The sequence below is a fragment of the Notothenia rossii genome (genome assembly GCF_949606895.1).
Source record: "Notothenia rossii genome assembly, chromosome: 8".
Taxonomy (NCBI): Eukaryota; Metazoa; Chordata; class Actinopteri; order Perciformes; family Nototheniidae; genus Notothenia; species Notothenia rossii.
The window spans coordinates 67,932,501-67,959,858 of record NC_136906.1 but is presented as its reverse complement, the minus strand read 5'-3'; the positions used below and the strand labels follow the sequence as shown (position 1 = coordinate 67,959,858).

General features: G+C 41.2%; 2 protein-coding genes across 3 annotated transcripts in view; one reads left to right on the top strand and one right to left on the bottom strand.

Annotated features, from left to right (window-relative positions):
• Positions 1–10,265, top strand: part of mettl24 (methyltransferase like 24) — a 29,411-nt gene extending 19,146 nt beyond the window's left edge. Inside the window, exons 3-5 of the mRNA XM_079646302.1 lie at positions 604–737; positions 6,656–6,881; positions 8,876–10,265. Coding sequence (XP_079502428.1) covers positions 604–737; positions 6,656–6,881; positions 8,876–9,193 — 678 coding nt within the window. The 3' untranslated portion in view covers positions 9,194–10,265. The remainder of the gene's footprint in view (positions 1–603; positions 738–6,655; positions 6,882–8,875) is intronic.
• On the bottom strand, positions 9,932–26,918 carry cdc40 (cell division cycle 40 homolog). Of its 2 annotated transcripts, XM_079646300.1 has the most exons (15): positions 26,689–26,917; positions 25,891–25,977; positions 25,248–25,377; positions 25,065–25,157; positions 24,822–24,961; positions 24,577–24,673; positions 24,242–24,381; positions 23,328–23,402; positions 23,010–23,055; positions 21,356–21,457; positions 19,977–20,092; positions 18,923–19,056; positions 14,119–14,195; positions 11,078–11,222; positions 9,932–10,848 (listed from the first exon to the last, which is right to left on the bottom strand). In XM_079646300.1, exons 1-15 carry the CDS (start codon positions 26,878–26,880, stop codon positions 10,671–10,673), a joined length of 1,752 nt encoding a protein of 583 aa, XP_079502426.1. In that variant the 5' UTR covers positions 26,881–26,917; the 3' UTR covers positions 9,932–10,670. The 2 variants fall into 2 exon arrangements, with proteins under 2 accessions (XP_079502426.1, XP_079502427.1); XM_079646301.1 differs by lacking the exons at positions 9,932–10,848; positions 11,078–11,222 and adding an exon at positions 11,229–14,022 and having other exon boundaries at positions 26,689–26,918.
• Positions 26,919–27,358: the final 440 nt, after the last annotated feature.

Below are 27,358 nucleotides of genomic sequence, written 5' to 3'. Positions count from 1 at the left end.
ACTGATTCATAACATTTATGTTAAGATATTTTAAGAAAATATGTTCATCAAATCAGGAAAGGTCAGGGAGTGTCAACCAAGCTGCCACTCTTAACTTTTAAATGCTGGCTCCTAATCTATTGTGACTATATGCTACGTTGGACTAATGCTGTTTAACTCAAATGCACTCAGAACAAAATGTGTCATAAGCTTAAGACCGACCACAAACGGTCCTTTTAATGCCTGGTTCAACTTCATTTACACTCCAAAATGTTACAAACCACACATTCATCCAGTAAATGATACTTGCCACACATAAGTGCTTAAATGCTCGCTGTATACACAAGGTTATGGTTGTTGTCAACAACCATAACCTCAACAACTTGTTGAGGTTATTGCATGATGTACTAACATACTTTGTAGCTCCTTAAGCACAGGAATATTGTGTTAACACTGTGTAGAAAGTAAGTCAATAAAACACATTCCTATAATAGAAATACCAATGATTTCCCATTGTAGTGCTTGTTCTTTCTGATGTAACATTATATGTGTAAAGATATAAGATGCTCTGCTTCTTATTATCAGATGTGGCTGTTATAACATGTGTGTTTTTTATGTGTCCAGGTGTCGTGTGCATCTTTGACCGGTGATGAAGCTGCTCAGGAGGGGACCAAAGGGGCCTGGGCTGCATGTCTGGACCCCAAATACAGCCTGAGCCACAGAATACAGAGCAAACACTGCCGGGTTTACTCTTTTGGGTGCGTACAAACAAACACTCCCTTTGCCTTCCAATAAAAACATTCATTCCCAAACGCAAATCTTTACCTTCCCCGTCTCATCTAAATAATATTGATGTTCACAAAAATTATTACACCAGATTCTTCAGACAAGCTGTCGTGTGCTGCATCTGTAGAGCAACGGATGTGTTCACAACATTAGTTTTCTGTAGGTTATCTGTAGGTGCGACAGATATTCAGAGCATCTGGTTCTGTGGCAGGCTGTGATATCTCTACTCACAACTGCCACTGTTGCTTCACCCGTAACTATTCACTTCTTTTCCAGGGTTTTCTCTAACTACTTCTTCAAAGAATAACGGCTATTTTCCACAATACAGGATCTCTGTCTCTACGTTCCCTGTTCTTTTCGCCTTGTCTTTTTATGTCTTCATTTTAAAGACTAATTGCCAACGGAACATATTTTTTTCAGAATCTGTCTTTCTCTGACAGCTTTGAAATGTTCAGCTCACCTTTTTGTGCCGGGTAGCAGTTATGTTTTTCTCTTTTGTGTGGTTATCTCAGTTTTCTGGGCAATTTGATTTGATGAGTAACACGGTAATAAGAGTACAGATAAGCCTCTATCGGCCTGAGCTATACCTCCAACATCAGCGTGGAACGTCACATCCACTCCACCTCTGCTTCCTCTGCTTGAGTGGCAAGTAATCTGGAATGGAGTCAGCCAGGCCACCGAGGTATTTGACCTTCTTAAGATTGGAGAGTCAATCACTCCCATTTGGCTTTGTGTCGAGGATCAGTTCGGCTCGGCTTATTCCCTGCTGGGCCTCTGCTGGGCTGAGGTGCTGCGAAGGTCTCGAGGGATTTTCCTGCAAGAGAGAGGGAGCTTATTAATTTGACTGTTGAAAGACAGAACAGGTGTGCTGTTATCAAGGCAGGCAGGGCACAGATACGGATGCGGGAGAGAAAGGGGGCGGGTGGGGGGGAATGGCTGCTTTTAGCTTCCTGCCTTTCTTTGGAGAAGAGCTCAGGGGTCAAGTGGAGAGATTGAAGGAAAACACATCTGATATCCTCCGGCTGATTGATGGGGAGTCACTCGTGCAGGCCAGCTACATGGAAATGCAACAAAAGTAAAGGGAGTACTACGTGTCCTCTCAGTGATTTATGCAAAAATGTAACATTTGACCTGAATATCAGCTTGGGAAAATGTGACTCACAGCTCTGATTTTCTCATGTCAATGAAAGACACATTACCATTGTTCCTTCTATCTATCTGATCCCTTAAAGACTCTGGAAGGAATTCAAATTACTCTTAGTCGCCCCTCAACTCTGGCTTATGCAATAACAGCGAGATGACCTTAAAAATAAAATTCAATGAAAAAATCTAGTTTATGCTAACAAAAGAAAAGTCCTAAGAGCCCAGAATAACAGTTCAACACGACAAACTGCTCTCTAAAGTTCTACCTTTCCAGAATTTGCCAAGGGATGTTCTCCTCTCTGTGTCCCCTATCTGACCTAGATTCATAGCACACACAAATACACACACACACACGCACGCACGCACGCACGCACGCACGCACGCACGCACGCACACACACACACACACACACACACACACACACACACACACACACACCAGTGTGAGAAAAAGTTTTTAGAGAGTACTTGTCCATGGACAAGTGAGTTTGGCAATTTACTTGTCCGAATACATTTTTCACTTGTCCAGAACGGACAAAAATGGGGCCACTGGAATCTTCTTCTTCGCCATCGTATTTTACATTTTCACACATAGGGTTGGGTATCGTTTGGATTCGAACGATTCCGGTTCTGCTTTTCGATTCTGGTTATTTTCGGTTCTTTCAGAGGGTAAAAATAAGTCCCATGATAAAGTGGGAGAAAAATATATTTATGAAAACATTAAGTCAAATCTGTATTCCTATTTACAAATCACTTCATACTGTTTAATTTCTTATGGTTATTGAATACAACTATATAAAAATAATCTCTTCATTATTTAGTTAGTTCTAAGTGGTGCAGTTTGAGAATGTACAATTGGCCCAGTCTCCTCTGATGTTACACTGCAACCTGCCTGATACCTGCCTATGTAGAAAAGCGCTAGGCCTTAAATATAATGATAATAGGCTAATAATAATAGCTTATAATAATAAGTAATAATTAATTATTAGGCTACTTATTAGTAGCCTAATAATAAGGCCTAGCGCTTTTCTACAACTCAAAGACGCTTGCACGCTTACACATGTCCTTACGCATGTGTATTACATGCTGCAGCTGCCCAGCTGCTCACTGTTTGTAAAAGTAAATAAATAGTATTTTCATTTCAATAATGTACTTTCTATACCCTGCTTCATAAACAATACTGACATCCCTGTGCTCCTCCGAGTCTGGGGGTCCGGGGATGTGAGGACAGCGCGAGGACACAGGGAGGCTGCTTCACTTCATAAAGGAAATGGCGGTCAATATTAACAACACAGGAGCTAAAACGCTTAATAACCTTCATTACGTATTAGAGAAAGAACATAAGAAAGTTTGAAAAAGATGAGGCTGTTAAACGGGCAGCGGATCCGCTGTGTGTAGAAAGAGAGAGAGACGCTGAGCTGCACCATGCAGCGAACAGCTGATCCGGAGAATAGAGAGAGAGAGAGCTGTGGTCCGCGGGGCTCGGCCTCGCCTCCTGTCCCCACAACTCTTATTAATCCCGGTACCGGACAATTGTTATTTGTTCCTACTCGGAACAGAGTTTTGCTTCCCAACCCTGCCACTGTGCTACACTTCCAGCGCTGCCCCGCCCCGCCCTAACTGTACAGAAAGCGGCGAGATGCATTCCCTTAGGAATCGACAAGCAGAACCGAAACTAACATTTCTAAACAAACAATGGCGGACACTGACAATTTGCGAATGAGTTCTGCCTTCTGTAAACTGAATTTATCAATAAATCAGGGCGAAAAACGTCACTTGTCCGCCGGACAAGTCAATTGAAATATCTACTTGTCCGATATTGTAAATAACACGTCCCGGACGGTGGGACGTGTACTTTTTCGCACACTGCACACACACACACACACACACACACAAAGAGACTTCATGGTCATACTCTTGAATCTATACCAGGTATGCTTAGTATCCTACTGTACAGCAGACTTGCATAACCCTCCACTACAGTCCACTGATGCTCATAAAACTGACTGTAATGAAAATGTCAAGTACTAATAGAACTTTAAGTCTGTGTACACTGCTGAACACAGTGCATTACCGAGTATGTACAATTGTGTGTGTACTCCTGAGTGCATTTGAGTATGTGTGTGTGTGTGTGTGTGTGTGTGTGTGTGTGTGTGTGTGTGTGTGTGTGTGTGTGTGTGTGTGTGTGTGTGTGTGTGTGTGTGTGTGTGTGTGTGTGTGTGTGTGTGTGTGTGTGTGTGTGTGTGTGTGTGTGTGTGTGTGTGTGTGTGTGTGTGTGTTTACGAGTGCGGCGTCTAATTTGCATACAGTTTAACGAGGCGTGGACGGCTGTGTCTGGGCAGGATGAGCTGCTGCTCTGTGATTGGTCACATGGTGGGGGATGCTGGTGCGGAGTGGGGGGGTCACAGGAAGTTTTTCCACATGAAAGAGCAGTTATCCACCTTTGACCTCTGATACTCCATCTTACCTCTCTCATCCTCCATCATCCTCTTATGCTAGTGTCAATGATAATATCATACATTATTAGATGCTTACTGTAATCAAAGGTTTTTTAAGAGGATGAATCATCCACTGTATAAAAATCACATTCTTGACAGACAAAGTAAGCCTCTGAACTTGTCAGCAGCCGTTCAAACATCCTAATAAAGCTACCAGTGGCTCCATTAGATTTCTTTGTTCCTTTTTAAAAGTGTCTTCCTAGCAACATTAGAAAGAAGAAATTATGAATTGGAATATAGAATTAGAAAATAGAAATTAGTAGCAAAATATCATATTTAGGCCATAAAATGTACAACCTTACTGTACGTCTTCAAGTATACATAAAATCCTACCATGAAACATTAAATACGGCAGGTTCTATAAAACTGTGAAAAGAAGAGCCTTATATAATAAATCAGATTTGTTATGTGTTCTATTTTGTTTTGTTGATGTCTGCTCTATATAGTTTTCTAATCTTTTAAACAAGTAATAGCATCCCATGCTACTTTTTTTGTGATATTTTAAAACCACTACTGATGCTACTAAATATGAAGTTGGTTTGGCCTTCACTTCATGCAGAAGTACCTCCACTTCAGAAATATTGAAGTTTCTTTTAAATTTGGAGACAGTGCTTCACCCTAATAACACTTGTTTTAAGGGCCAGTTCATAATAACTGCATTCCAGGTAGGTGAAACTGTTTCACGGCACTGAAAGGGTTTCTTTTACTTAAAGAAGTTCCTCTAACTATAACTTTGCCTGCAGACTGTAGTCCATGTACTTATAAAGCCGAGGGCATAGCTCATTAAACATGCACATGTAAATGAGCTGCAATGTGTAACATGAGGGGCGCGGCAGTGAGAGAAAGAGAGAGAAAGAAGGAGGTGAAGAGACAGACAGTCATGGAGACAGCAATATTGTTCGAACACGATGCTATTTGAAACCAAGGGAACAATGTAAGGGGGGATTGATAAAAAGGCATGGGGGTAGGAAGCCCACTCAACCTTTGGTAAACATCCTCAGCCACCTCTGAGGTCCACAACCTCCAGAGGCTGTTGACATTATAGTTCAGAGCGAGGACAGACATAATTAAGGCTCTGTTTATCAGATTAACAAATCCATCGTGTGATTGTGACTCCTCACACGCACACACATCTTCATATCCGGTTGCCATGACATTCTAGTCAACAGAGTGTCACAGCTGTGGCACGGTCTCAGGAGAGAGGATATTACAGCTAGTAGAGACCGGCCCTGTCATACACAAGTGCTCCTGATGTGCTGTGATTCCAACAATCATGAGTAATCCCTGATCCCTGTCTTCTGAAGTGTCACTGCAGCGATTCCTGGTCAAAACACCCCCTCAGAGAATAATTGAAATATTGATTTGGTGAAATAAACGTCTAGTTGCATCTCAATCTCTCATATAGTCGTCCCTCATCTGCCTGCTAGTGGGATGCATTCACAGACCAAGTGCCTCATCTTTAAAAGCATGTACTGCTTGTGTTGCGAAATGAACTCCCTGCTGTAATTACAGAATACAACCGCAGCACAAACTAGACTAAAGGGAATGTGGAGACAATGACTGAGAACGGAAGAAAGGGAGACAATTGCAGAATTAGAGAGGAGAGGGGTGGTAAAAAGAGAATAGCAGCAACAGAAAGAATATAAAAGTTAGGGAGAGAAACTTTGATTTATTTCTATGTCGATAGGAAGTTTCCCATTGATTATTTATTTATTGCTTTTAGGGTGGCAGGTGAATTCAGTATCGCAGTGAAGTGTGTTGTTTGATGCAGATTGTCCGTACCATTTCTGTCATTAACCATGTTTCTTCGTTACATAAAATAAATGTCTGGTTCTTTGATTAAAATGAGTTCTTAACAAACCGTATTGCAATACATGTCAGTTTTGTAGTTTCAGCTCAATTTACATTGGAGTGAAACCTGTCAAATGCATTAAATTCCCATCAGCCTCAGCTTTCATTTGTGTATATTGTCGAATAGCAAAACAGGATAATTTAAAATGATGATGAGTTTAGACAACATGAAACTGCTGTTCCACTATAGCTATACGCATTTAGTTTTGTGTATTAAACAAACAAAGCCAAAGTTGTAAAATGTGAAATGTTTTTCTTCATGAACTATAATCAAAAATAAGCTAACTTTGATTTAAATCTCATGACCCCTCTGGACTAAGTACATATTTTTTGCTTATACCAAGAAAGTTTAAATATAATATATATTTAACCTGATTGTCCTGTGCCGTGTTGCTGCAGGCTGGGTGCGGATGACCGGACCTTGGAGCGTTCCCTCTCCAGGGCGGGATGTGAGGTCCACTGCTTCGATCCCAGTCTGAAGCAGCCTCACCTGCAGCAGGCAGACATGTGGCTTCATCGGCTCTCCATAGACTGGAGGGACCCCAACCCGGCCTTCGTCGCCCAGCGTCAGTACCCCATCACCAAGAAACTGGCCACCATCCTAAATGACTTTGGACACAGACAGGTAAGAGTGAAAGCATAAGTGGGGTTGTATATGGAAGGGGAAGGGTTTGACACAGCCTGGATCTAAATATAATAGATTTTTCTTCAAGTGTCAGCTAGGGAATTCACTTAAATGCCGCTAGCATGCAAACACAAGTCCTTTGCAATCTAACGTAATCCAGTTTATTATGAATCATTCCTCTGTTATCTGTGTCAGGCTCCAGGGTGATAAACCCCCGTATATCATTTGGTTTTCCTCCTCTAAATATTATCATGCTGAATGTTACCTCTCCAAAGCCCCCCAGGGATTGTGTTCAACCGCATCAGATAGGGGATCTGCATACAAGATCAATCATATAGCCCACTGAGAGTATGCCTACTAATAAACACAGATATATTTCCAGCATACCTGATTAGGAACAGGCTGAAGGATAATTCAGGGTTAGAGAAGCCAAGCTTTTCTTACATATGTGATGAAGACACAGCTGGATAGCAGACAGATTTATGTCTCTTCCCTTAGCAATAAGGAAACTTACCCAAAGAAAATATTTGACTAGGAGAGGTATTATTAAGATTCAAAATCTATTTTTCAAGAGAGTACACAGGTGGAGTCCACAGAGGTTGGATCCGGTTTTGGTGACTATTATTTTAATATCTATCTATATATCTATCTATCTATCTATCTATCTATCTATCTATCTATCTATCTATCTAATGGACAGACTAATACAATTGAACACATTCTTGTTCCCCAGATAATGTTGTGACCACAGGCCAAAATGCCTGCTTATAATACACAACTCCTCCCTATAAAATGTTCAGTCTTTTGAAAGAACACAGTGTTTTGTACACAATAGTGTTTCATAGGAGATAGTACACACCTGTTTAAAATGCAAAGCCACGTTGCATGCAGCCTCCTTGTAATGAGGTTTTAATGCTAGAAAATAATTTGTCGGAGAAGCAAGTCGCAGCAGAACAGTTTCTATTCAAAAGCTTTTGCCGAGCTTGTGTGACAGAAAAAGCAGCAGTGAAGAAACCGAGTGACTCGTTAAAGGTCGAAATATGCATTTGTGCCGCATTTCTTCTCCGTTTCTTAAAAAACTACGCAGATGACTCATCCACTGAGCTCTGGGGATCAGCTGAGGTAGCAGACACTGTCACAGCAGTGGCAAAGTCAGTGGCAGGTAGTCGCATCTCATTTATCTAAAAATAAAATGTACATTGGACCGTTGATCATGTTGCTAATTGGATACTACAACAGTATCGTATTAGAGTTTCTAGGACTTGTTCAGTTCCACTAATGAGTGCTGGGAGTTCTGTATCGTCACCAAAGGCATCAGAAATGTCATGGCCACTTTAATATTATCTGTTACATTTTGTTCTCAGTTTGGTTGTATATGTGAACATTTCCCACAATTAAAAAAATGAAAAGCACTATGATTTTCCTTTAGCTATCATCTCATGTTATATTTAATAATGTATAATAATCCTTGAGACTACAATGCTCCGGGCTTCTTTTTGATAAATCTAGCTATCTAAATCTCTCCTCTTGTCTTATCACTGCTAATTCAGTAGCTCCATGATGTACTAGCTGAGAAAATGTTAAAGGAGGACTGCTGAGCTTAGGAGGAAGAAAATGACTGTCGCACACATAGGCGTTCAAATACGTAAAGGTCACACAATGGTCGTCTTTAGCAATCCAGCAGTTAAAAGAAATCCAGAGATCTTGATGTGTTGAACCGTATGCATGCATGAGTCTCCTCACATGAATATGACCTAAGGGTGCTATTAACATTCATCTTATGAAACATTTCCTATCTGCTCCGACACAGCCAGGCTGCTCTCTCTCAATCCATCATCAGCATTGCTAAAGCGAGTACAAAGGCCAAGCTTCACTTAGTCCCTTTTCATCTTTTAATAGCTTTTATCTTCAATAATTCCACCGTTTTGTGTAATTTAATAGAACTAATTTATTACCTGAAGAAAAACATCCGATGTGTTTTTCCCTCATTCTAGGTGGATGTACTGAAGGCAGATATGGAGAGCGCAGAGTGGAAGATTTTGGAGAACTTGGTCCTGGAAGGGGTTCTGGACTCAGTGGGGCAGCTGCTGTTGGAGCTCCACCTGCACTGGGCGGGCTTTGAGGTGGGGGGGGAAGACCCCTCCGTGGTGCGGTACTGGTTCAGCCTGCTGAAGGAGCTGGAGCGTGCCAACTTCCGCCTCTTCCACGTCCACAGTGACCCAGCCAAACCTCACCTCTTCCTGCATAAGAATGTCCTGAACGCCAGCAGTGTTTACACCCTGAGCTGGGTGAACACAGAGTGGAAGCCTTGAGGGAAGAGAGACGGAGCGATAAACCCCAAAAAAAACACATCTTGGTTGGAACAGCTTCTGAATGGAAATATACAACGTTGTGTCACATGGAGTTTTAAGTCGGAGTACACATTCTGCCAGACCACAGCTGTTCCTTAACAGAATGCTCTTATGGCCTGACCTTTCTGCAAAGCTGAGATCCCTGCTCCTACTGGTCCTGCTCTTTCTCTCCTGCCCTGTAGACCTTGGACGTTTATAGGGGCAGAATAATTGCTTTCAGAGGCTCTCTGGGGTCTACCTCATAGTGGTGGTGTTTTGGCTGCAGGTCAGCCTTCGAGTCACAGTCAGCTCCGTCATCATGATCCTATCAGATCAATCCAGATTATAACAGTCTGCACAGGCCTACAGCCCACTCAGAACATTAATTAAAATAAATCGATACATTTTGTTAAAGGAAATGTATTGAATTGGAATATTTTGAGATGGCAATAGGGTGAGCTTTAAAAAAAAAAAAAAAGAGAATGAGCTGTGGTAGTAATGTGTGCAAAGGTGATGTCGGAAGCGGATGATTTCTGGACAAACAGATGCTTCCCTTTACTTGTACCCTGATATGATTTTTATATCCAACCGAAAACACAACAGTAATGTGAAGGACGTCAGTGATGCATCGAGATTTGCTCATTTTGATTGTTGGATATTTGAATGAATGTGTGTGGGAGAGTGCGTGGGAAAAAGACAAAAAGAATTCATGAACTTCAATTATTTCCTTCCCATATTGCAGTGTCCTGGGTTGTAATGAAACAAAACCAACAATTGAGGTCCACACAAAGCAGCATTGTGTGACTGTCATTTCTTTCCCTCCTTTCAGTTTGTGTGTGGTGTACAATAAGCCTCACTCACTATCTCTGCTGCACCACAAGTTAACCAACAAACTTTCTCTGAAAACAAATCACTGGGATTGCCAACCTCAAAAAATATCCAATAAATCTGATTTGCCAAATATTTAAATGAAATGTAATAAAGAAAGTTAACAAAAGGTTTCTCCTCAGGTGTTGTGTTAAATTCTGGCTGAATAAACATTTTGTCCAAAGAACCAATGCTTCATTTTCTTAACAAGTCAAATGTACATGTTTATTTCCACCAAGCGATGGTCTTACAATTGAAAGTTAATAATGGTTACTACAAGAAAAGCTACAAAGAACATTGCAACAACAACAACACAAATCTGAAATAATGTCATGGTTCCCCTCTAATATTCAAAATGCAGTAGAAACTATTTAAAAAGTATGCTTGTGGTCATCTTTGTACAGATAATACATAATTTGAACTCTCACGACGGGATACAAAAATATGCTGCTACAATGAGACTGGATACCAGTCCTGTGGCTCTCACTTTAGGGCTTTCAAAAAATGTCCCTTTCCGTCTCTCTACAGTGAACCAGTTCTGTTCCATTTCCCAGAACCCCTTGCCCAAACAGAAACACGCTCCATGACATATTTAATCCCAGAGTTTGATTAGTCCATCCCATCCGCAGGTGATGACCTTGGAGGTTTCGTGCGGGTGCCACAGTGCGCTGATGCACACTTTGTCGTGAGCCTTGATCCTGTGGTAGAGCTTGGTGGTCTTCCAATCCCAAATGTTCAGCTTTCCATCCGCATCTCCTGACACCACATAGCTGGGGGGAAAAAGGTCCAGAAAAATAGACGGATAGAGAGAGAGAGAGAGAGGATGGAAAGATTAGCACTTAGCTAAAAAACGTTACCTGCCAAAAGGTGGGAGTCTGTTTTTCATTTACTGGAACAAGTGATTTTAGAATGTTATTGTTAAACATTCAACCCTTATCTCTTTCATATCTCTTATGAAAGCGTTATACTCTGCTATATCAGAAAATTAAAAAGGCGTACCTCATGTCTGGGGAGAAGTCCACTTGGCAGGCATAGCCAGCCACCATGTGACCTTTGAAGACCTTCTTCTTGTTCAGTCGGAAGCGGTTTTGGGCCCCAAAGATCAGAATCTGGTTGTCCATGGACTGACAAGCCAGCCATTTACCTGGGGTTGGAAACAAGCAAAGACAATGACGCAACCGGCTCATCTCAAACGGTGCTGCACACAGTACAATACTGTTCCACATGCTCACAAAATCACTGAGAAAACATTATATTCAAGTATTATGGTATTGGATGTGTTGTATAAGAAATGCATGGCCTATATTAAGTAGGGCAGCAGTTTGTGTTAGTAGTAATCATTTCAATATGCAGACATATGGAAGCTCTAAAAGCTGTCATAGCAAGTTTCAAAGTGCCCATTTGCTCGCTATTTTGTGTCATTAGCATGACTCTGCACAGCCACATGTTTAACAAGCAGCCACTGTAGAATCATGACGCTGCGTGCCACTGATTTGAATATGCACTAAACCTGGCAGTCTAACTACTCTGATCTAGTGCGGCATTAAGTAGAGCTTTTAACCTTGGGGTAAAAATACTTCCAAAACAGAATTCCACACAACAAAAGGCACACACATTTGGTAGATGACACTCGTGAACTCAACATTTTGCCATCATTCAAACTAAAAGGTTGAGACGTTGAAAGGATAATAATCAGTGACTGCCTCGTTCAGATCTACTCTAAAGGTTTTACAGCCTCAAAGTCACTACACAGTGATTAGAGGCAGCGCTAAAGCATTACACGACTCACTGCACTTCTTGGAAGGAAACATGATTATTAATGTGGTATGAGACAGAGATCTAGTGTTGTGTTTCCTTGTCTTACATCCTCCCTCTCAAAACATAAATAAAAAAAGACGCTAAATGTCAAATGCAATACGTGCAGAAGAACGAAAACAACTTGGCCAATCTCAGCAGCGCACTCCCACGCTCTGTACAGATAAAACAGGAGAGGTGGGGCTCGGTGCCATTTAGCGTGAGAGAAAACTGAATGGTCCCCCACTGAGAACACATTCATTATTCACCCGCTCCAAAGAAACTAACCATGTTGGCACAAATAAGAACGCGGCTGCCCAAAGCAAAGGGAGGAGACAAGGGAACGTGTAAGGGAGAGGATGAAAGGGAGGAATCAAAGAAGGTAGAGAGGGAAGGAACAGACAGAGGAGCCGAGTTTGATGGTAGCTGATGGAGTACAAGAGGGAATTCCTGATTCAAAAGGAAGCCTTACATTCGAAGAGGGAGTTATTTGAGGTGTGAGCTTCTATGAGAAGTCTCTCTGTGTCAGACCGAGGCTTCTTACATCCTCCACTCACATCTGTGGAAAGTCATTGGTTCAGCTGTCCATCAGCAAGTTCATTCCATTCTCCCACTGTGTTGCATAATGCATCAAATAATGATGTCCTGAGCACAACCGTGTCCCGTTCCTGGGCTGACAACCTTCATTGTTTCTTACATGGTAAATTGCACGGTGCCTACGGGGAGGAACATCACATACAAATACTGTAAAGGAATTTCTGCATTTTGGAAAATACACGTATTTGCTTTATTGAGTAAGTTTGATAGGGTCAAAAGAACTTGCTCCGTCCAACAGTTACAGCTCCTCTAAAGCTCACATGTTGAATCCAAAAAGGCATCTTAAGATTACAACGTTTCTGACGGTTTGGTCAGGAGCAAAGACTTCTTGGTAATCAACTCACAAGAGAAGAATTGGCCTTTTAAGCAAATAGTTTTCCTTTTGATGCCATCCTCTAATATTTTATAAAAGGTCCCGAAGCCATTTCATTATTATCTTTGAATGGAGGAGAGTATCTCTCCATCTAAAGTTCAAACACTAAAATAAAGGCTAAACAACTGAGCTTCCTTTTACCCAGCGCAGCTTCTCTTTCCCGAGGTGGTTACATGTCATTAATTGAAACAGCTGGCTGCTGTGCGCTCTACAGTTCACTCCCTCACAACACTGTGCATTTAGGAGACTTCATAGTGTTTCAATAGAGCCCAATGGGGCTGTTTGTGACAGCTGGCGTGCTAGGAGCAAACACACACAGGATTGGAGATGAATTAGGACTATACAGTCGATATATCAGAAACGCTCAACCCTGATGAACCGTTCTGAACTTTCAACCCCCATATTCACTTCCTTTTCTAAATTCCTTTAAGCAATGACCAACTCTTACCGGTATGAATCAACTCCAATCTGGCCAAATAAGTTTAAGTTCCCCAGAGTAGGGCTGCACGATTAATCGATTTTAAAACAAAATCGCGATTTGAAATGATGCAATTATCAAATCGCAAAGCCTGCGATTTCTTTTAGTTTTTTTGTTTGTTCTTCTTGTGTTTCAGTCATCCGCATCAATCAGAAGTGCTGTGCTCTACATGTACCAGCCATTATTAACCAATCAGAAGTGCTGTGCTCCGCATGCACCAGCCATTGTTAACCAATCAGAAGTGTTGTGCTCCACATGCACCAGCCATTGTTAACCAATCAGAAGTGCTGTGCTCCACACGCACCAGCCATTGTTAACCAATCAGAAGTAGCCCATGATAGAAGGTGATAGACAGATTGATCCAATCACCTGCCAAGTCTTTTTGAAAGTGCCTGCCCTTTCCAAATGGCTTCCAATGGAGCTTTCCTAGATGGTTTGGTGAAACAAACCACCTGAGTCAGGTTAGTAATGCTCCATCACATGTTTCTATTACAGGGTGAATCTTAAACTGAAGCTTGACTTTAAAGCAACCCAACGGAAGTGTCATGTGAGTTTAGTTCTTTCACTCGTAGCTCGAGCTGCGGGGGTGCTAGAGACGGGAGCACGTTGATATGACCTTCTTAGCCGGAGATATGGCCGGATTTTACAATAAACCTCCGTTGGGTCGCTTCAAAACAAATATCGCAAATCGAATCGCAATATCTGTAAGAAAAATTGCAATTTGATTATTTCCCCAAATCGTGCAGCACTACCCGAGAGTCTTCTGTACTTTGCCTGTGGGAGGATTTGAGTACTCACCGTTGGGAGAAAGTGTCACCGCTGGCATGGAGTGCATGCTGGGCTCGGCGATGTACTTGAAGTCCACTGGGATGTCCCTGAAAAAAGAAACAAAGCACTGTGACTAAACTTGAAGGTGGGTTAAACACAGGATGAGACAACAACCGAAGAGAAGCACATTTAATGAGCTGTAGTTTGTTCATTGCAACTAATTATGCAGTCTCAAAAATGCTCACAGGCGGAGGAGGAACAAAGGAGGAACACCATTACAGCTAACAGTATGTAAACAACTCTGCTCTGCTCTGCCTCTGCTTTGGGAGAGATAGGAAACTTGGCTAGTTAAACTTAAGTGGACGGCAGGAGATCATTCAAATCTACAAAGCTGCGTGTGTCTGCCAGCATGAAAGTTTCCTCTTGTTCTATACCGCGTAACTTTGGTGTCACTCGAGTAAGTGCCCTGCTCTCCTCCTGCCATCTGCTTTAACTAAAGCCATGCCTGAGATGAGTAAGAGCTTCAGCAAGGGGGTCGCAACATATTCACACGAGCGCACAAGACCAAAGATGGGCTTTGAAGAACTTAAGACAAGAGTTTGCCGAGGAATGCAAACCCTCGTTCATATTAAACACACAACTCATGCACACACACACAGGCAGACATTTAAAAAAAAAAAGAGGCGGCAGGGTTTGTCAGATTCAATGTCAGCAGACATGCAAAGATCAACTCAGGAAAGACAACAGATCTCTTCATCAGAGCTCCAGAAATAACCGTGTGAATGTTGTGTAGTCTGCAGAGAGGTGGGAGAGGAAGAGAGGAAAGCACACGACAAACATTCTATACACTGGGGATGATCATGAATAATAGATGATTGTTTACGGTGTCAATCAAGATAGGTTACAGTGACGACACCGAAAGAGGATTTCTTCTATAATTTGGTATGTGTGAACTTTTGTTTGTCAGGCATAATATCTGCAGTAAGGTTCGGGTTAAGTGTAGAAATCAGACTGTTTGTTTGTAGCTGGAACAAATGCAAAACTCAGAACACATAAATACTAGTATTGACTAAAGAGCAGGGCTGTCCCGAATACCATTTTTCGGGCTCTGGATATTCGGTAGTAATCAGCAGCGAATATTCGGCCCGCGTAGTATTGTTGTTTTATAGTTATTTGTTAATGTAACCCAATTTGTGTTCTTTGAAATTGAAAAGGATATCGCATTGTGTTTGTTACTTTTGTTGCAGTGGTATATGTCTTAAGTGTAATTTGACTTGGCTTCCTATTTATGGACATGCTTTTATTTTGAAGGACAGTTAGCGCAGTTGACAGGAAGTTGTTGTTGCTTTGGAAACAACGTGACGGAGATTAACGGAGAAAAGGAATATCTAAATATGAAGACTGAGAAAGTAAACGATAACGTTGATGGTTAAGTGTTAGCACCCCCCGAAGAGGCACAAGCTCTTACGTTGATATTGGAGATTTCAATAAATTCAATTTGGGGAAAAAACAAACAAAACGAATATCCGAATAACGAAATTGAAACCCGAATAGTACTCCAACGAACGAATATTCGGGTAAAGCCCTACTGAAGAGTACATTGATATTTCTTTCCTTTTAATGACTTCTGCGTTGGTATAGTCATGACTAATGGACAAATATTAATATAATGTTAATATTTGGGTCGGCAGGCCGCTTTTAAAAATAGCTCAGGACATAATGAAAGTCATTCTGGAGGGAAATGCTCCTCGATGACACGGCAGTTCACTTTCTGTCGTGTGGGATTCCAACTATGTCCTCCCCTCGGCACATTTTTTACAGCTTTCCCCTAATCCATCATCATGCCATACGTCCCTTCTTAGCCCACCGTTTCATCGCCCTCTGAGAGATGTGTTTTTGAACAAGAGCTAATTCCCCTTGTTGGCACAGAGCAGCACATTTGATATTGATTGTAATCCTCATTCAACTCATACACCAACTCTTCACTCCCAGAGGACAAACCCCGGCTGCGGTTAAACTCTCTCCCAAATAAACTTGAGTTAAAATGAGCATGGCATTTGAATCACGCCTCTTAGACTGTGTTGTGAATGACCTTAGATGTGCTGCCTCACAAGCTTGTCTAAGCATCTGCCCATCCTCACCCTCCCCTCTACTCAAGACATGAGAATTCTCTGGTCAAATCTGCCCTGTAGCCGATCTCACGGGAGGGGTTAGCTGAGAGCCAGGTAGTAACCGTGGGAGACAGAGGGACACTAAAGCCACTCTCTGGCCCATTCGCTCCTACGCTGCATTTAGAAAGTTCATGGGAGACCCCCCCACCCTCCTCCTTAACAAGCTTACAAATTAGAGTCATGGGATGTTGTATTTTACTTCTTGATATTCTGTCCTCCATTTAAAGAGATTGTGAAAAACAAAGCCCTTTTTTTTTTTACTAGTTAATCCCCATTTCTCACACTGGGAAGATCTGACTAGAGCGAAAAAATAAATAAAGGTTAAAACAATGTTGTCCTTGAAACCCCCCCCCCTTTTCAAGAACCTAAGCGTCTTTTATCTGCTGGTTTTTAAATATTTATCGTCTTTGTGCAAAAGTACCAGAGTTTGTTTATCAACACAGGACCCCCGGTTACTCTTAGTAGCCCCTCTCATGTAATGAACATATCTTAAAATAAATATTTGAAAGGCAGGAGGGGATTAAAAATAGTTTTAAAACTGTGTCTGATTTGCCAGGCACATCTGCTTTCCAATAATGTGATGTGCATAACTTCATTATTTATAAAAGTGTGCAATTGGCAGCAAAGGCCAGGCTCACAGGGGATATGCTGGAACATTGGTACAGTGCAGCGTTAGCTCCCAGTGCAACAGATGCATGTAAAGCATGGAGGCAGAGATGATGACTCAGAGCACATTACAGCACAGCTGGGGGAGCTTTGTCCGAGACACTGTTGTCGAGGTTTTGACGATGTCAAATCATCTTATGAACAACCAATGAAAGGAACAGTGAGCGGTGCAAGAGGGCATCTTCAGGAGGCAGCAAGATACACTGAAGATGTATAGTTTGTTATTTCAAATGTTCTAGGTGCAGAGGTTAAGACAAAACACGACACAAACTTTCCTTTTACAATATCTACTGCATTGGCACACGTGACGTCCACTTCTAGATCATTCTTGATATATTTATTCTAACATTTACTCAAAAAAATCTAGTCGATGAAATGAAAAGCACTGAAGCACTGTTTGAGGCTCTGATATCAAAACAGAGTAGTAAAGACATTGTGTATCACGCAACAATAAGTCAGAAATGTCCACAAACACTATTAAGCTCATTGGTCAGTAGTATGCAGTGTTAGCTCTTGACTGATTAACTCATCGTTAATATCAGCGGACAGGCCAAGCTCAAAAAAGGTCTAAACCACCACACCAAGCGTTTCCCGAGCTGTCGTTGTGAAACACGCAGCGGGGCTTTCTCTCCCACAGTCACTGAAGAGTGGGAATTAGCCATAATTCTGTCAACACCACTTTACTTTGTTAGGACAAAATAGTTCAAAGTAAGTGCTTGTAAAACACTGAGATCTTGTTTTTGTGAAGAATCTACATTAGCAAGCGTCTGCCTTTGCCAGCTCTATTAATAACTTTCAAAGCACAAATCGCATCGTCATCCCCACAGGAGCAATTTGGGGTGAAGTCCCTCCCCTTCCGGGGGACCTCCATGGGACCTTATTTCGGAAAAAATCATGTATTGAAGTCAATTGAGAGAGAAAGATTATCTTTTGATCCCGTTTGAATTGTGCAACGAATTACACATATGATGTTCAATTTAAAAGATCATTTTGAAAGTCAAAAAAATAAAATGTGTCGTAAAACTGTGAAGTAACAAAATGTTTTGTGTGAAGCGCTCAATGAACTACATCTCTGGTCTCGCGCACGTCACCAACACCAAGATGGCCGTCACGTTGGCACATTTCACCTCTTTCTTTCAGAATGAAGTGAAAAGTATTAAAAGAGGTGGAAATCACTCCAAGTCTGGCCATGTTGAGAGCTGTACATACGAAAAAGGGGAGTTAGTCGGTTCCATAAAAGGCAGCATGCGGGACCGGCTTTACAAGGTTTTGGTGAGTAACACGAGTGTAAGGTGTAACAGTAATGTACGCGACTCTGGGATTTGTAGTCTTTCTAGTATTTTTCATAGTCTTATACTACAACAGTTTTACGACAAACTGTGACTTTTTTGACATGGAAAAGATTTTTTAAGATTGACGAACATCATATGTGTAATTCATGGCACAATTCAAACGGGATCGAAAGATATGTTTTCTCTCTCCATTGACTTCAATACATAATTTTTCAGAAATAAGGTCCCATGGGGCGGAAGTAGATGGGCATGACTTCGCCACTCTATTTGGGGTGAAGTGTCTAGCCCAGGGACACAACGACATGCTGACTGCAGTGGGGTTTGAACCTGTGACCCTCTGATCCCAACACCTATGGACTAACCCACTACGCCACACATGGCCATCATCATCAAATCCATCCATCACATATTAAGTTTGAATCAGACTTAGCGAGGAATAAAGGAGAGGGCGAAACAGCGAAGCGTCAGAATTAAAAACGAAATGTTTAACAACAGAGCAATTTCTGATTCCAAGTCATTTAATTATTAAGACTTAATGAACACAACTTTGTTAAAAAGACAAGACAGAATTATACGTTTCATTAGAGCTCTAAGGATCATTAACATTTTTTTCCCTAAGGTGTTCCTGTATCAGATTTCCCCCCTATTAATTCAACCACTTCACGCGCCATATGTCAACCCTGATTTACAGCTTGTAGCACTTACCACTCCCAAACTCGAAGACTCTTATCGTCTGATGTGCTGACAAACCGGCGATTCTCATCCACAAAGGTGATGGTGTTGACGGCTCCCAGGTGACGGTCGTACTCCTGAACCACCTCATTGGTCCTGATGTCCCACTGCCAGAGAGACAAGGCGCAGAGAGCAAAATACACAGAGAAGGTTAACACATTCATTCAAGTCAAAACCTAGATTATTGAACTGGATTCAAAAAACAACATATATATATTATTAAAAAAAGTGTTCTGCTGTGTGCTGATAACCTATGTTCCTGCAATGGTGAAAGATATCTTATAACTGGGCTGTGGGACACTCACTGAGAGGCATTTCTAAAACTGTGCTAATGCAGTGGAATGATTTAACGGCATTGTAATGTTAGCTATCAAACATACACCCATTAAAATGGAAGGAAAGTCACGTAGGAAGGCCTCCAGGCAACAACTGAATAGGATGCATTAATGCCCAAACATATTTGATATCCAATTTTTTATTCTGTTCTGTTTTTTAAGATCATAGCCTTCGGGTGATCACAGGAGCAGCCATCTGTTCTGAAAACCCCGGAGAGAGCAGCATGATTTAATAATAATGCTGAATATGTGCCAGATATTTTGATAATGACTTCAACATTTTTGACATTACAATTAAATTAAAGATGCAGCCGAGAGTATAATGTTAGTTAATCCCAAACTGCATGATTATGAATTGAGGAAAACAAAATCAGACAACAAGCTCTTGACATAAAAGCCCAACCTTCCTATAGAGGTTCAGAGTAACGTGTTCTTAAAACTGTTAACCTAATTGTATGATGTTACAGTAATGGATTTCCTACTATTATCACCAATTGGTCCCCTTTGCCTCTTCCACCCTAATGCTCCCCATGATTAATGACTTGCTGTAGTCCTGTTGAAACCCAGACACACAGGTTTGCAGAGTTTACTTCACGCTTCGGTGGACGCACATAGAAATTCTTATGTGCATCTGCTCGGCCAACTGGGAAATATACGCTTGAAGTGAGTCTTTGAGCAGAATTGAATTTTACCTGAACAATCTTCTTATCAGACATGCCGGCCACAAAGAGATCCTGTTTGTCCTCGTCTGGGTTGAACTTGACGCAGTACGGAACCTTTCTGTTGGTGAAGCGAGAGATACACTGGCCTGTGGAGAGGCAAACAGAAATGTCAGACCTCAGGAATAATTCCCTGTGCTTTTCAGAGGAGACACTCAAGTTGTTTGAAAGTGAGGACACAAGGCCTGCTTTCAAACCACAGCTCAGCCGTAACACAGACACATTGCTTTGCGTTTATTCAGCAGAGGCGAAACACCACAGGAGCGATGCTACCTCCACTGCCGGAGAAGAGGGAACAGCAAATTGGAAATGATTGCAACACGAAGAAGCCTTTAAAAAGATAGGAATAGAGGCCTTTCACCTAAATCCTTTATGTATCACATCCATTGTTTAACTGCAAATGGGACAAATCTAAATACTAGAAACTTCTCGAGACATCCACGCTACAACTTTGTACTGAACAAACCGTCACAAACTGGTGGGAAGACAGTCTTTAAAATGAACTTATTAGAATGATGTGGCTTTAAATCCTGCTGACAACAAGTGGGGGATTTAACTCTGTTCTGCCCTCTGCTGGATTGGCAGTCTTGAGTTGAGTGGGGTGGGAACTGAGACGGATGAGGAGTGGGGAACATGTGACCCCAGAGACACTACATGTTGATCACTTTCCCCTCTGTACAAACAGGTCCAACAATGACAATGATTCTTCGTCTTTTGGATCCCAAGGGTCCAGTGTCATATCTTTACATATCCTGTTTAGTCCGTTAAGAACAAAAGGATATTCCACATATGATTCAAATAGAAAACAGCAGGATATCTCCCTATTTCATTTCTGCTATATAAATCAATACGTTGACTAACCGTTTCAGCTCTAGTTTACCATCCCTAAAGACAGAGCAACCAAAAATCTAAGAAGCTGGAGTTAGGGAATGTTTAGTATTTTTGCCTGTCAAATTTGTTTAAACTAATTAAAAACTTACCAAATAGGAAACTGTATGCAAGTCAAGTCTGTGTAAAGGGCGAATGAGAAACTGGCCTTCTAGAAACACGCTTGCATGTCCAGCCGATAGATGCCGACAAATAACAAAAGGAAGCTCTCTGCGCAGTCATTCAGTTATCTGGTGGCTTGTGAGATCAAAGAGGTTTGTTATGATGTCCTTCCTTATATAATATCTGCCGAGTGTCCCCGAGATTGAATTTTCTTCACAGAATATTCCGGGTTAGATATTGAACACCCTCTTGAGAAGCTTGAATAGACTCAGTCTTTAAGTGAGATGTTTATTTGGAATCATTCATTCTGAATAGGGGCAACAGGAGGTGGTGAGAATAACAGAAAAGAGCAGTAGCCCTACCTGTTTCAGTGTCCCAGAGTTTCAGGTGGCGATCGTAGGCAGCGCTGAGGAACTTGGTTCCAGAGTTGTTGTAGCAAATGTCTCGAACTGCTTTGCTGTGGCCTAACATGAGCAGGGGAAATGTAAACATACATTACAATCAAATAAAGAAATATATGCTGAAAATCCACTATGTTCCGTACTCTAGTTATCTTAGTACCCTGCTGCATTGCTTCTATACTCGATTCATTTGAGGAATGGGAAATGAGGTGAGGGGAAATAAGGGATGCTGAGGAAGAGAGATGATGTGGGCTGTGGGAGACGAGGGGAGGGGAATCTTTAAATGAGCGAGAGTAATGTCATGCTCCATCTGTCTTAACCACTGTTCTACACCTTCTCCCATTCTCCCTTTAATCCCCTTCTATGAAACCTCTTTGGCTCTTTCTCATGCAGTGCAGGTGATGCGGGGTCCCCGGGGGCTCAGGCGGCTCCCTTGTTAAAGAACTGCTTTTATCAGGGCTACACTGTTTCCACAGCGATAACAGAGCCCACTGAGGCTAAGTGCCTGCCTGCTCGCTGGCAAACCAAAAGGCGCAGCAGAAAAAAAAGCCTTGTTGGTGTGTGAGTGAGGAAACAAATATAGATGAATTACTGAAGGCAGGGCACACATGTCAATACCCTTTGTCCCACCCTGCATTCCGACATGACAATGCACACATAATGATATCATTCATGCACATCCCACAAGCTCAGGTATGTGTGCTAACAACAATGGTGTGCAGTGTGTGGTTCAATAACAGATGCTTTGCAATTGCAAGATGTTTAGGAGGGAAATACCTAACGCATAAAAAAAACGGTGAAGCAAACTACACATTGGAACAAAAAGGTGTACTTTCTAAAAAGATATGAAAGTCATCCAAATACATAAAACAAAGAAATAAAATAGAATTGAACACTTCAGCGAGAAATACAGAACAAACAGAATTATTCATTATACTGTTGTAAACGATGAAAATACCAGACAGCTGATGATTAAAGTGAAAACCTAATGTGTTCTTCACAACAAAGCTGTTTATTTTAAGCCAATCAAAAAGCAATCAGCCTCATTGTGTGCATCTCTACTGCACCCCCACAGCCTGTCACTGTCACTTTATTAACCCCTGAACTGTGCCGCTCTTCCTGTACGCCAGCTCCTCTCCCTGTCTTGTGCCCCGCCTCGCCCCCCCGTTCCCCATGGCCCTCGTGCTGCTGAATTATGCATTTTCTGCAAGCAGAACCGCGGCTGCAAACAATCTCTATGCAGACAGTATGTCGTCTCTTGGAACAGTGTTAGAGTGACCTGCACACATCAGCGGAAAACCCCCAGACCCCATCTATTCCCCCATCAAAGAATATCCCTAAACTTCCCGTCAGCAGACGTGTCATTATGTTCCAGTAATGATGCGCTCACTTTCTGTCATTGTTGTGTACTTCCCTATCGGCGGAGTGCATTTCAGAATTCAAACATATTTCATGTCATCATCATCTTTGCTAATGATCCATCGCTGGTTATTTAAGTTTATACATTTATTTATTAAAAAGGTGTGAATTTCATATTATTCTATATTGACAGCTCATACGAATAATTATCAAGTACAGAATAGAGGGTTTACCAAATCAGAATTGAAACACTTACCAATAAATGTCCGTACACACCTCCTCTCGCCGTACACTTCCCACAACTGTGACGAGAAAGAGATCAAAACAACGAATGAACACAGACATAAACACACATCTAATTCAATCAGCAGAATTAATATGCATTGTGGGTGGATTGAGATCAGTTTTAAAGCGTACAAAAGCAACACGGTACAATGGATAGAGTGCTGGTTTGACAATGACACAAGCAAATCAAAACAATGATTAAACTGCATCATTGAATCACCGAATGAGAGTGTGTATATCCACTCATAAGCCTCTGAGATGTTTATAGTGTAGAAATGGGATTATTTACCTTGATCTTACAGTCCATGGAGGACGAGAGCAGAAGATGACCAGAGCTAGGAAATAGTCGGATGGCACTGACACCCTGTGAACAAAAGAAGACATGCAATCATGAGTAAGCTACTCCTAACTAATCTTTACTACAGGTCCAAACACCATCGGTGAAGCAATACCATTTGACATCAGTGTGATATTGAATCAGCTCCTACAGGAGACATTATTAGTTTAATCATCATATTGAGTGCAGGCAGAGTGTCTGTGCAGAACACTCTGCTCCGTATTAATCAGAGAAATTAGGATAACTTCCAAGTTATTAAACTTTCCCCAACAAATGTCATAAAACTTGGGGACACCGTGCGTGCCATCCTCCATCTATTATCTCGACATCAGCACATCCAGGCGCTTATTAATCTTTTCAAAGCGCTTTGCGTTTCAAATGAGACTCTGAAGGCTGTAACTTCCTGCACGAAGCGGATAGGGGCCAATTTAAAACTTGAGTGATTTCTCTCTCCCTGAAGCACACGGGCAGATCTGACACTTGAATCAGATCTCTCTAGGAATAACCCAGTGTTTGCTTTTACATTTGAATTTTAATGACTGTGTTTTGAAAGAAACGGAATAATCTTGGATATGTCAGGGACAATTTGCTCGTATATGGCTTTGTTATCATTTTATTCAAAGGTAGTCAGGAGACTTTTACTGTCTGCCTCATAGATTCTAACAAGGACTGCATAATGGAATATTCTCTGTGTATGCAGACACCTGTTTGACACTGCTATCATTTCACATTCAGAATCATTTTATAACAACATTTGAATACTTATCTTTAGTAAAAACATGCTTTGAGAATACTTATATATGCAAGGTTTATTAACTGGTACACAAAGAGGCCATTAATGTACATCTTTGTCTCTTCCCACTGACCTTGGTGTGTCCGGACCAGACATGAATCTGTTTCTTAGGCAGGTAACATTTGTCCGGAGCCTCTGAAGAACGCAGGTTGATGCCCACATCCTGTGGGACGTGGAGATAGGACCTGCCCTGGTAGTCATACATGTCTTTAACTGGGGGGGTGAACAAAAAGAGACAACAAATAATTAAAAAAGAATCCTGCAGCATTTGGAAACAAGTTTAAAAAAGGGACACCTGGCTCTTGGATGTGCTAATTTTACAAAAAGTCTTATAATACTAAAAAGGAAATGTTAAAATCAATCATTCCAACTAGGTAAACTTCATCTTCCAAGAAAGACTGTCCATACCATGGAGAACAGTTTTCTCTTCAGCAGGAGCTTCTTCCTCGCTCCTGCCCTTCTTCTGCCTCTTGGCTGTGATCTCATCCAGCTCTTTCTGCTCTTCCTATAAAATAAAAACAATTCACAATCTGATATTTACCAAGCATATTAGTTATGGGAGACATCACTGAAGATATAACGTGCCAAGTTAAGTCATGTTCTCACATATGCATGCCATAGCACTTTTTTGGTTAGGTTAAACAAAGCATTACCTCTGATGGTTTGGCCCCGTCTTTCTCATCTATAAATTTCGCCCACGGTCCAAGGAACTCCTCAATTTCTCCTGCATCTCCACCTTTGATCTTTTTCCTTTTCTCTGTCTTCTTTGTTCCACTCTCAAACACAGTGAGCCCTGGAGGAAGAGACACCACACATTATCGTTGTTAATCTCCTCAAATAGGTACTGAAATAAAGACAGCTGCAGGTGAACACTTTATAAACAAAGTGAGATGTACCTTTATTTTTCTCCGCCTCATCCACTGCGCCAATGTAGCTATTAGTGGTGGGAGTTACCTGGTGTGTGTCCACTGATGGATCTAAAGCATAACCTATGGATAGAGAGGGGAAACGGTCATTCACATTCAGGGTCAATACATTGACTGCATCATTTAAACCACAGAGGTCATAGATGAGCTTACCAAAGGTGGAGAAGGTCCTCCTTTGCGATTCAAACATGAAGTCGTTGAGGTGAGCAGGTTCTGCATAGCCAGATAACATGTTCCTGGGGGCGGACATCTGCTGGCTTTTAAACGGGTTCATCGGCCCTAACTGAGAGGAAGAAATACAAAATCATTAATAACACAACCTTTTAACGAATGGACCCTCGCAAAGGAAATGATGTTCAAACATGTTCCTCATACATACATTTCTAAGCATGACTTCAATTCCAACCGACTTATTTAGTGATTTATTAAACATATTTTACATGGATCAAGAAATAAGTACAGCACTAGATTGATTAAAATGAGAAATTGCAGCATTAAACGGAAGAAATACGGATAATGGAGGAGATGTGACAAAAAATGATCATTCTTTTTTAATCAGAAATGATGTATTTGTGTGACATTTTGAATATTAGAACTGGTTGATATTATCACATATAAGTATTATCTTGGATATGGTAGTGCCAAGCTGGTAGAGGCATTTGTCATTTTTTTCTCAGCTATAGAAAACACATAGAAATGTATGCAAAAAAAACAAATGTCTTTAAAATTCAAGTTTAATATTATTCTACTGCACTTGACCTATCCCTAGATGTCATTTACTAATTACCAAACTTACCTCTGGTGCAAACAAGGTTTCATATGTCGGGTTAAACGTGACTTCTTTCAATGAAGGGTCCAGGTGTGTGCCAGTCTCCACCGCTTCCTGAAGAGAAGAGGTACCAAAAGAATCTCACTGTTTGACTCGCAGCACATTGATTACAACATTGATATTTTAGTGTACAAGCTGTGTTTTCATAATTCACATTTAATTCGGTTGTTCAGGTCTATAAAATCATTAACAGTACATTTCAATGTTCTCTTCCGGCCTTCTGTAGTTTAAAATGAAATCATAAATCAATGTAGTAAACATTTTGTGGAGAGGCAGGACCTTTAAACTAGCTATAAAATAAATTATGAACAAGAACAAGACGTGTATGGGGCTGCAACTCAATAATACTCAACAACGGGGGCAATCCACTTCAGACAAATGATGGTCGTATTTGTTTAACATACATTAACCATCTTTTAAAAAAGCTTCCCTGTTGCCGTTTTGGTACTAGCGGCTGAAAAACTACATCAAGCCATTTCAAAAACGTCATAGTTATGAATGAACAGTTAGTTAGTACAACGTGAGGCCAACATGCAATGATTTTTGCTCTACCCCTAAAGTTTCCCGCTAACCGCTGCTGGTTTTACTTGTGACGTTTACAACTTACAACTCCACACAGAAAATAGTTATTCATAGAGTCTCTTTCGTTATCAATTGAGACAGTTCTTCTCATTATTATATTCAGGCATTGCGTGATTTATAGTAGCTAACTTTGACAAACTGATTTCAACGTTTAGCTAACGTTAGCTAGCTTTGTTAGCTTACCTTAACGGCGACCTCGGGAGCGAGATCGAGAAGAGCCACAGACATTGTGGGTGCAGACTTGAGAGGTTTAAGGTGAGCCGTGGCATCCGGGTCTGCTGGGTCCACTTTCTTAACACCAGAATTTGATTCGGACTCATTTTCTGAATCAGAACCGCTATCGTACGAAACGAGGGAAGCTATGGTGGCAGCCATCTTGGATGTTGTGAATTCGCCGGAAGCATATGGGCGTTACATCCGTTGTGAAAAAACACTTCTTTTTTTTCATCCGAACATGTGACATTTACACGAAAAAGAACATTTATAAAAGGGCTTGACCCTGTCACTATTAACAGAATGCTACATTCAACATGGTAGCAGGACATGAGGTTATTAAAAAATAGTTTAACAAAATAAGAGAAAAACATGAATAAAATAAAAATATGACAACTTTGCTTCCCGACGAGAACATAATAATAAATGACAGAAACAGAGTTTTTTAGGTTAAATACAATTGAATTTGAAAATAACAGGTATACAGTAATGCTGCTTTTGGGCAAACCATAAAGTGCAAACATTTCAGATACAAAAATAGAGCTGCAACAATTAGTCAATACATTGATTGGATGGTATGCAGATAATGAGGACTAATTGCTCACTTTTGATAAATGATCATTTAGTAATCTCTAAGCAC